Raw genomic sequence first — 11,427 nt, 5'->3', positions numbered from 1 at the left:
GCTGTATCAAATATATTTGTTCTCATCTCTGTTCGACTTGACTGAATGGCAAAAGGTGTTCTAACCAAAAATGTATCATCTGCTACTGTGAATCACTATATCAGTGTCTTAACAAGTTGACATGTGCGGGGCTACTCATATAAGTATTGCCCATGATAAAAATATATGAAGGCTGGAATGACCTTGAAGTGTAGAAAATCAATCTATGATGATGTCCATCTTCTTCAATGGTTTATTCCCATTACTTGAAGCAGTTCTGCCTTAGATATGAGCCTGTACTGCGCTTGTTATTCAGTCCACCTTCGCGTTAAAAGTTGTGTCCTCTCCAGAACATTACTCATTTTCTTACATAATCAGCTGTCAATTTAAAATAACTGAATTCATGCTATGTTAGACCCTCTTGCCATGTTTGCTTTTGGTCAGGAAGACCATTTTGTGATTTATTTTCGTTACGGTTTCCTGTTAAAATAATCCTTGTTGTTATCATGAATTTTGTGAAATAGCTGAAGGCGAGCATTTGCCAATATTAAATCTCAGAATTTAGGGATTTGTAGTAAAAGGAGGAGCAATGCTACAAAAATGACAATGTAAGAGAAAAATTAGCATTCATAACAAACCAGAAGTGTTATAATTTGAAGGTTGATTTCATGTTAAACTATTTTGTCATCTCCAGAACATATGTTTTGAATTTGTATATCAACTTTAAACCTTTGTACAACCAAAACTGCCCGGAGTATGAACCTGAGATTTTCTGGAGACCATTCTTTCTATCCAATCAACATTCTCAATGAATTTCACTATGCCAGGTACAACAATTTACTTTCTATTCAAGATGAAGGCCGGTCATTGGGAGAAAGTGGTTCGTTTTCAGCCCTAAAATCAATTTTTTGTGAAAAATATAATTTTCAAGATGGATTTTTTGTTTCATTTACTAGTGTTACAACATTTCTAGTTGAAATAGGGCAAATTCTAGATGATACAGGTTGAATTTTGCATTGCTGTCACTTTTGTCAGTATTCCCCTAAAAAAAAGCATTGTTTTCCTTTGGAGTAGTATATTTTTGTAATCGTTGGGGTTGTAGCCTTCTCCTTGTAAGTTAAGTTTCCCCTATATTTCTACTGTTAAGCAATAAAAAAAGTTTTCCATCATATCCAACTTTATTTTTCACTCATTTGAAACATTCAAGGCAACCTTTTGTGTGAAAGTGCCCATAAAAAGCAGCCAGGGGAATTGTGCTCACCAGATTGATCTTGGACAAATAATAATTAAAAATTCACTAGATTTAAAACAGAAATTTATAGCAGAATGAACAGATTATTGCAATTTGAGCCTTGTGACCAGTTTGAATATGGCTTCAAAAGGTACATGTAGGTCACTGTCTTGAGCCCAGAAAGTACGAGTTCAATTTGCATTGAATTGGGATGTTTTTGTATTAATGTATGTCAGTCATTCATGTCACGTCATGTTGTCATTTCAGACATTCACATACCAAGTTTCAACTTCATGTATCTAGCATCAATGGTGAATGGTGAGCAAACGTGCCACCATTGTGGAATGGGAGATGAATGAATGATCCAGGAACCATGTGCTCACCTCAGCTAAAATGTTAGTGCATGTCATTTGCAGTGGATGTGGATTGACATCTGATCAACAGTTTAGCCAGGGAGTAACAGGGTTTCGTTGAATTTTCAAGATGGCGGCCTTGCTGCCATATTTGTCATAGATTACATTGAATGTTTGGGATAATGTAAAGAGTACATATGTAATTACTTAATGATATTTGGTTGCAATCCAATTATCACTTACAAAGTACAATGTAATTAGGATTTTGATTGATTTTAGAGATGGCCGCCTGGCAGCCATATTATATTATAGTTTTGTCCAAGTTGTTAAGAAATCTTGAAAATCGCTCTGAGTCTGATTTCCAAGATATCTGAACAATCTCAAATGAATTCTCCCAGAAAGTCCCAGCATGTTCTTCCATTCCAAACTTTGCTCCGACTTCATCTGCACCAGAAATGTTGACTTTGCACCAACATACATTTTCCTGTGCTAAATGCAATGAAATGCACTGCCAGCAGTCTTGAGTCATGAACAATGTATGATATGACCCTCTGTGTACAACGTGATTAGGTCCTGGGTCTCAAAGCCTGTACATTTTTTTTGTGTACAAAAAATTTCCTATGCTGCAACATTTTGCCAAATTTGAGAGTGGTTGTGGTCAATTAAAAACACTTTGGAATGGAAGAACATGCTGGGACTTTCTGTGAGGATTCATTTGAGGTAGGTTTTGTCCAAATTGTTCAGATATCTTGGAAATCAGAGCGATTTTCAAGATTTCTTAACAACTTGGTCATTGGACAAAACTTTATTAGACTGAAAATTTGGGCTAAGGTAAAGAGTACATACATTATGTACATTACATAGACACATTTACATAACCACATGGGTTTAAATCCAATCATCGTTTTGCGAGTCATAGGACTTTGTTCAATTTTCAATATGGCCACCTGGCGGCCATATTCAATCAATCAATTTTGAGCACGCCAAATTTTAGGGGTAAAGTAGAGGGTCACTAGATACATGTCCACACAAGTTTAGAAATGTGCCACCTTACCGTGATTTAATGAATTTTGACCTAATGTGACCTTGAACAAGAGGCCCAAGGGCCTGGCGCTCAGCTGAGTTAATATCATTAACATCTTCCCGGTGTTCAGTTCATTATGCATGAAAATGGCATGCTCCATGGTATTTGATATCCTTCTGCGTTCACTGCGGTACCAATGTTTTTGGTTGACATAATTATGCCACTGTTCATTCCTCAATCCTGACCATAATTCGGGTGAAATCATCGTATGAAAATATTTACCGAAACATGAAGTTTATGCCATGAATGAGGATACTCATTGTCATAGCCTCGTTTACAAGTACGAAGTATTTTCCCGCGAATATTCAAAACTGCTTGGCTCCTTGCCAGTTAAATAACATGTGACTATACACAAAATAGAAAACTTTGAAATTGTAAATCATTTTTTATCTATCAGGGGAAACAAGCTGATGATGATCAAATAAATCATTCATGAGAAATCGTTTTGTTGCTGAAGCTTGCATGACGAAGTTAATGCTAAACCTTTTCTTGTGCTCTACTGCGCCACCGTAGTTTTCTATTTAGACCAGCGATGACGTCATTTCTGGTGATTCCCTACGTTGTCCAATGAGTGCTTTTTAAAATGTGCCATTTGGTATTATACAGTATGCAATGTATTTTTTCAGCGCTGCCAGTTGCCGAACAGAATGCCGTAGCTCCCTCAATTTCCAATCAATTTTTATGGGAGTGACATTATTGTATTGCTTAGAATGTCTACTTTTTACTCATGAAAGAATCGTAGAACTAAAACTTAATAGGCGAACAGAATCATGCCGATTCACTGCACATACTGTGGGAATTCTCCACTTCAAAATACATCGGCGATGTCATCGCGAACAGAGCATGCACAAGTTTTCCGATATCGTTTTCACAGAAATGTGGCCAAATTTTCAAGAACTAATTTCTGAAAGTAGTCCCTAAAGACCTTATGACTACCACTGAAACGAACTAGTGATAATATCGCCTACCAGACTACTTTTTAGGCAGAAAATTGGGTACTTGAGTGTCATTGAGCTCCAAGATTATAGCACATAGCGTAAACAACATGCCGCCATTTTGTCTCCGCTTCGGTATTTCGTAGGCCGCTTATAATGCACCTTCTCAATTAAAACCAACATAATAAGGCCTTACATCGTTGATTGAATAGGAACACCACACAAAACACAATAAAGTGGGGGTACAATCGATTACGAAGCTGAAGTGAACAGTGATTTATTCCTGGAGCTACTGCTTTTGTTGTGCAGCTGCCATGTTTTGAGAACTGGCAAATAGGAGACTTCATTGATGGCTGACGTCATCGGGCGGGAATTTGAATCGGCAGAAATAATTAAAAGGCAGGTAGCGCCCTCTCCTGTTAAAATTTTTGAACTTTTTCTCAATAAAATAGATTTTCAAGAATTTTATCTTAATATTAGATCATATTTCGACTAATTCTGCTGCTCCTAGGCCGATATAGGCCAGTTTCCTTCATGCACTCTCGCTCGCAGGAAGTAGGTCGAATGGCGACAAATTTTGTTTTGAAAGTAGAGTTTGACCAGAAGTATCCAGAAATGCAAAATTGAAGTCTCTAGGTCTTACGGTTACAAAATGTGCACCATGGGTTTAACGGATGGACGGATGGATGGATGGATGGATGGACAGACGGACGCCACTGAACAACTTATTTGACAAGCTCGGCTGACTTAGTCAGCTGAGCTAAAAATATCTAGGAGGAAGAGTGACAAAAGAATTCCCTCAATGAAGTTCTCTGCTTATTTCTTTGGTGACATATTTTTCTAAAAGTAAGACGCTTTTCCAATTTTAGATTGTAGAAAAACGTGTTCTTCGATATTTTTAGAAATAGGAAGCGCAAGCCATGGCACAAAAACCCATTCAAGCACTGTCAGTGCATCCCGAGTTCAAAAGTTTATGTTACCCCTCAATTAAGACACAACGTCATTTCCCAAGTGTACAATGGTTGTAGTAGAGGGGGAAATCGATTGATACATGATGACCTCATCATGCATCGACATGGCTCCAGACAAGGCTCCGCATGAAGATGGTTGCAGCGTGAAGGGCTAAACTCCGGTCCTGTCTGAGCCAGCAACTAAAAGAAGTGAGGTTTGCTAGTACATGTAACCTCACTTTTCTGAATCTGAGGTTGTTTTTCATCACAAACCTCACCTTTTCATGGTAAGATTTTGCGAAAATCGCAGATAAATAAACTGATTTTTTGAAAGAAGATGAATTCTTTGCTGGGGTAGCACTAGCAGTAATGGGCCATTTCAAATCGGCATGCCTTAGAAATGATTTTTTTGGGCTGTACCTCAAGAAGGCTGAGGTTCACAAAACTGACAACCTCACTTTTTCAAGGTTGAAAGAAACCTCAATTTATTGAGGTACAACTAGGCACACAACCCCACAAAAACAAGGTTCCAACAATAGAAACCTCAGAAAATCAAGGTTAAAAATAAAATGTACAATTGAGTACCAGGTACCTCATTTTTCAGGGCATGAGAATCCTTGATGATACGAGGTTGCAGCACACCTCATCCATGTCATATTTTTGAGTTGGTCTGGACTGGCCTTGGAGAAGAATGATGATTCAATCAAATCTTACAGACAAATTTTCCCATTTTACAGGCAATGTCTTGGTGGAAACTATCACGTGCACAGTAGAATTTAGAATAGTGACTGGGAAGTCGACACCATGGTAAACTAAAAATGCCCTCAATTAAGAGGAGGTAGTAAGTCTTGCCCAGATGGCAACACATCATAGACTGAAAAAATTATTTATATTATGTGTCATGTCCTTTGTCTTAGAATTCGTTGATATTGGGAAAAAATGGCAATTGTTCTGGGTTTTTTTTATACACCCTGTAGTACAAACCTACTGCAGACAGAAATGGCTAGCTGAATAGAGTAGCCAAAGTAGAACAGCTACTGACTACTGCAGCTGCGGGTTTAGATCAATGGATTCGTCACTAGCAAATGCGACGCTCAAAGCGAAACTGATTGGCTGCCAAAGAATGACCTGATTGGTCAGCTAGGGTTGTGACGTAAAACTATTTTAGATACCAAAGGTGTTTTCCAATAGCAGTAAGCATTAAAAATGCGTGGTGCGTGTATTCCCACACTATTTGGAGCTCACACATGCGCTCGATGTATGGCGGAGTCGGAGCTGAGCACATCGAAGATATTTAAATGGGCTATTGGCGTTGGCGGTGATCAAGAGGTAACAGGCATGACAGGAAAGAAGTTGAAATTGAGAATTACTAGTACCTCAGCTATTGTCGCCACTAAAACATCTTGATCCTTGCATTTAACATAGCGAAGATCTGGTGTCGAGGTCACTTTTTTCCCAAATATATCCATTTGCTGCATATCTCCAGGACTACAAAGAATTCAAATAGAATTACTTTTTAAAAACAACAGCCAGAACTTCATATGATACAAATACAGACAATGATGAACGTTGACATCTTCCGTTAAAAAGGTAAAATCAAGCTCACTCATTCTCCATAATGCCTCACGTGCGTCGTATGCTATATCCTCCCCACGCTCTGCAACAACCAATGGATTTAGCTGTCCAAGGGTTGAGGCAAAATCGTAGCGTCCAATCAGAAACTTAGTTTTGAAAGTCGGTTACAAATGGTTACAAATAGAAACGTGCCATTTATTTGTAATCTGATTAGCCGAACTCGGGTCACGCGGCACCAGAAGCATGTGATGCAAGACTAGCGAGACGCTTTTTGCTCCAAGCGGATTACTCCAATCTGATTTAATTGGTTGTTCAATTAACTCCCGGTAAGAATGATACATTTGGCACACGACCAGTAGAACGTGTCATACTTGCTGGTTGTGTGAAGGTTAGAAAAGGGCAGGCCCGATGATAACCTGAAGTCAGTGAAGATGAGCTAACTGTGCGCATCATTATTACTATGTACATGTATGCTCAGTGGTAGCGTAAGATTATCGTTTAGAACATACCCGTATGTAACAACTTTCATCAGTGACTGAATTCTTTTCTGGCAATTGGCAGGCTGTGGAGCCTGTGAGTGACACACAATGTCACTCAGACTTATTTTAAAAAATATTTTTGTAGATTGTTCCAAATTGGAAATAATTTAGGAACACTTTATTTTTTAACCCCCAAAACGATCGGTAAATTAAGGGTGTTAGTAATGGAGATGGAGATATTCACATTAAATTTGGTTACAATCCGAAAAAAGGGCCGGAAGGCCAAAACAAGTAACTTACCAGAAGGTTATGATAAAGATACTAGCAAATTCTGCAAATAGTGTTTGGTAATTTATTTCCGATGGTTTCTTGCCCTTGAGGAAGCGCAGCAGCATGGATTCAAATCGTTGCAAAAATATAAGTGTACCTGGATTTCTGAAAAAAAGAAGGATTTTTATCACCTTTCAGTGTTTCACCATCCACAATATTTTTAATGAAACGGTCAACAAGGATTGGAAAAAAAGTCCTGAGGCCATAGAGATTTGCCACTGACAGTCTAAAACAGGAATTACTGTACAAACAACAGCGACAGTACAGAACGATACACCACAATGCACTGGACTGGAATGGGTATTCCTGAATATAGCTGACATCAAAATGGCAACATCGGAAAGATGTTCTTTTGTTTTTAATACCGGTCCCCACAATGCATGCAATTGCAATGTAATGAAGTACATATAAGATTTGTAAGATACACGTGTACCATGGCATGCATGGAATGGACATGATGGACATGAACCTACATGTAACCCTGCTGACATTTATCTCTTTTTTTCAAACTCCGTTTTTAAAATACCAAGTTAGTCAAATTCAAAGTTTGATATCTCAATGTCGACAGTGGACTGCGACAGTGCGTGCTACATGTACTCAGAATGTACTAGATCGCATGCATGAGCAATGATGCACTTTTGGTTTGAAATTCATAAAATTCTGTCATGTCTGTGTGCGGCATATAATTTTTGTTGGTTGCTAAGCTATTTCCTGAACTACGTATGCTAATTTTTAGAGCTTCAGACTGCCGGAGCCTTCAGGAAGTTCCGGAAGGCTCAAAACGTGACGGCAAGCCAATCACCAATGAAACGGCACCCATGACGTGGTATTGTTCAAGCCAAAATCAAGGGATTAAAGCTGGCGACAGCGGGTCGCGGTGATTTAGACGGTACCTTTGACATGTTTGAAGTACCACCTGATGTGTCTCCTTTATAAATCATAAGACCTCGTTGCCCCTAATAATGAAATTCCTAATGATTTTTCATTTCGCTCGATGACTTTTTCGCCCCCAGTCGTCGTGTCGTTCTGATGCTGCGCCTGGGATAGCAATTTGCATTTCTTGAGTTCAAAGAACATGATTCATGAAGATGCACTTCAGAGGGCGTTCAGAAGTTTCAAAAATGACAAGACACGATAATATTACATGTACATCATAAATTCACCTCTTGGCCCGTGATTGTTTTTTTTTCCTGACGCAAAACCACGTCCCAGGAGGCGAAATTACCCAACCAGAGGCAAACCTACTGCATGCTATTTGGGGCGAAATGACTGGGGGCGAAAAAGTTATGGAGCGAAACGACCAGATACCATTCGGACACTAGGCGGTATGAATTTCATTCTGCTGGCCTTGCCTTGGCCCGGTCATCCTAAACTGCGTCCACCAGCGTCCACCTGCGTCCACCAGGTTTAAAGTCAGATATAAAGTCATCAAAATTAAATTTAGTAATCATAAACGAAATAAATACACCATAAATCGTATTTCTTGAAAACTTCATGACATTGGGGTGTAAGATAAGGAGTTACTATCTAAAATCACAAGCCTCCTTTAGTGTTATGAAGCCCTGTCATTGCCTCCAAGTTGAATCCAAGATGGCCGCCGACAGGGTGGTGGACGCTGGTACATTTTAGGCAATAACTTGCTCATTTTACACACAAATGTCACGAAATCTCCTTGAAACACGAAAAATGTCCTGCTCATTTCATTTATTGCCATTAGATTTTATTTTGATAACTCTAAACTTGATTTTAAACCTGGTGGACGCTGGTGGACGCATTTTAGGATGACCCCCTTGGCCTGTGGAAAAACTTACAAACGAGTGTTTACGAAGAGTTTACAGGCATTGAAATCTGTCGAAGGCGATGGTTGAGCCATCATCATCTGTGTTGCACATATCCTCGAAGTTTCAGGAAGAGTAAGCCGGCTGATATTTTCTTTCAGTTTATCACAAACATCACGAACCAGCATCAGATCAGCTTCTTTCGCGCATTCAGAACGTGTCATAATCAAGTTTACTTCCTTAATTTCAGCTGGCGAGCAACGAAAAACGTTATCCATGTATTTTGAGTAGAGGGAGACCAACTTGTCCAGGTTTTCCCAACCGGCAATGCCACATCCATCATCAACATGCTGAACACGGGCTTTTTCGAATATTTCATCGTATCCATACATTTCTCTACACCAGAAAATTCCCAGATCCTCGGCATTCATAGCACGCCATGCCGAGGCTCTTCGTGGTATTGGCCTTATGGGCTCTCCTTTAACACGATGTTCACTGCCTTGGCTACTCTCTCCTGATTCTTCAGCGGGCTCATCATGCCCTTTTTGCTCAGAATAGGACAAAATATCGGGGGTGATACTAGACGCCATAATAAAGTAGGCCTATTGCATTTGAAATCTTGTTGCTGCGAGCGTTTACTAATCAGGGTGATCAATGAGGTGACGTCAGTTACGGAAATTACCGATCGTAGCCGAACGCATCCAACTGGTAGATCGACATAGAGTTCACGATGTTCATGCGTCGCCGGTGTCCAGACAGCCCAGACAGGGGTGTGGATGGCTTCTAAATCCCCACCCCCTTGCAGTCACGCACACATGACTGTTCATCTGGTCATCTGTTTGCGCATGCGCGGGGTTCGGACGCACTTTTAAAATCGATCAAGTTTCTGCGAACTAAAACATTAAAAAACCTATGAAAAACCTAAATCTGGATTCATCAAACCATCAGATCTCCAAGTCAACGATGTGAATTATTTGCTGCAGAATTTGAAAAGAAATCGGTCCAGTATTTTTCACAGTTTGCATGGATCAAGTGTCTAACAGCTCTTTCGAGGATTGTATTTTCGCGGTTCGCCATTTTGTTCTTGGTCATGTTTGTATACACTAGAAACGGTGCGGTACGTGCATAGGATTTCATTGCACGATCTTTGACATGTAAAGTTCCAAATAGGATAGGGTGCTTATGTTCAATACCACATTGGCAGATCAGTAAATAGAGATAGGCCAATCAATCTAGCTCATTTTAGGCCTTGACCCACCACAAATTGCAAAAGAAACGATTCCACCTGTATTCATTCAGGAATGACCCCCTAAACACCATACTAAAAATCTCAATGAATCGAAATAGGGGAAGGGGATCAAATATGCTAATTTATGCTAATTAGTAGGCCTAACCAAATATAGGGAAACAATGACTTTTGTCCAAAATCATCCAAATTAGTCCATCAAGGTGTCTAATCATATGTTTTCGGTATCAAGGAAATCAATGAAACCATTCTTGACGAGAAAAAATATGTTGCATCGTGGGTAATATGTTAATTAGTCACCAATTTTTGCCGATTTTCTAAGAAATCTTGATATTAGTAATTTTCGTCAAAGATTCTCCTGTTGTGACCACTTATGAGTCTAACCCAATGGGCTTAGAGGCAATGAAACCTAATAAATATGGTTTTAAAACAATAAAAGGCATTGCATCATGTGAAATATGCTAATTACCCACCGCAAGTACTGATTGAATTGGACACTTTTCTAGTCATTTAGTCATTGTCATCTTCATTGTCAATGTCACTGTCATTCATTACAATAAGTTCAATGTTTGTGCAACTGGTACCCTCACAGTGGCTACAGGCAGAAGAACATAGAAGGCCATGCCTCAGACATGTGCATCTAAGTGTGCTGCACCCAGTTTTACACTCGCATCTGAACATCTCAAGCAATTTGCTTTATGCTGCCGGCAGGTCTGTCGTATTTGGCAACAACTGTCCCCCGACTTCTTTCCAGCCCCACTCGGATGGCTCAAGGTCCGACACATCTCCTTTCCACTCTTGAATTTGGAAGAACACTCTCAAGCTATGATATGTAGCAGCAGCTGATGTAGAGGGCAAATTCTTTGCCTCTACTGCTTTCGAACCCTTTTTCACCTTATCACAATATCGTTTAATAACGCAAACTGTTCAGATCATCTTTTTCTGCTCCGTTAAAAACGCCTACTAAGGCTTCCTCCCCTTCCTTGGTGATATCCTCCTTGGGAGTGTCATTATCGCCACTGAAAACCTGGGCAAGTTTTCAGAACTTTGCATTCTTTATGATCATTTTTAGTGCGTCGGCTTTGCCAATTCCTTGTACTCTTGAAGTTGAGTCACATCCTAGTATAGTATAAATAAATAAGATGTGTGAACACACATTTTCACCAAGTGTGGCTTTCGTCTTCTCTATGTCCCAGACTCTATGCTTGGTTGAATTTGCCTTGGGCTCTGGTCTGAAGAAGATGTCGTATGAGTTGATATCCGCATGGTAACATAGCAGTACGAGTAAATCGGTGTCGTCACCAACATGGACAGTTTGGATTGATATTGCAGATTCAATAGCTGCATCAACGATCATTGCATCTGCATCGCCCTCCGCATGAATTATTTGGCATCCAGTCATTTCTAACATATTACCAAGCATTTTGAGGAAACACTGCTTGTTGTCCTTGTTCTTTAGGAAGTTTTCCTTCTTCATACAGAGGATT

The 11,427-nt window shown here is 39.6% G+C and overlaps 1 protein-coding gene across 1 annotated transcript; it reads right to left on the bottom strand.

The window, feature by feature from the left end:
• Nucleotides 1–5,125: 5,125 nt before the first annotated feature.
• Nucleotides 5,126–9,320, bottom strand: LOC135494295 (uncharacterized). Its single transcript, XM_064782208.1, has 4 exons — nt 8,728–9,320; nt 6,887–7,021; nt 5,909–6,020; nt 5,126–5,212 (listed from the first exon to the last, which is right to left on the bottom strand). Exons 1-4 carry the CDS (start codon nt 9,282–9,284, stop codon nt 5,126–5,128), a joined length of 891 nt encoding a protein of 296 aa, XP_064638278.1. The 5' UTR covers nt 9,285–9,320.
• Nucleotides 9,321–11,427: the final 2,107 nt, after the last annotated feature.

Source organism: Lineus longissimus, chromosome 10, assembly GCF_910592395.1.
Source record: "Lineus longissimus chromosome 10, tnLinLong1.2, whole genome shotgun sequence".
Classification (NCBI taxonomy): domain Eukaryota; kingdom Metazoa; phylum Nemertea; class Pilidiophora; order Heteronemertea; family Lineidae; genus Lineus; species Lineus longissimus.
The sequence above is the reverse complement of the archived record's forward strand: the minus strand, read 5'-3'. Positions and strand labels throughout refer to the sequence as shown.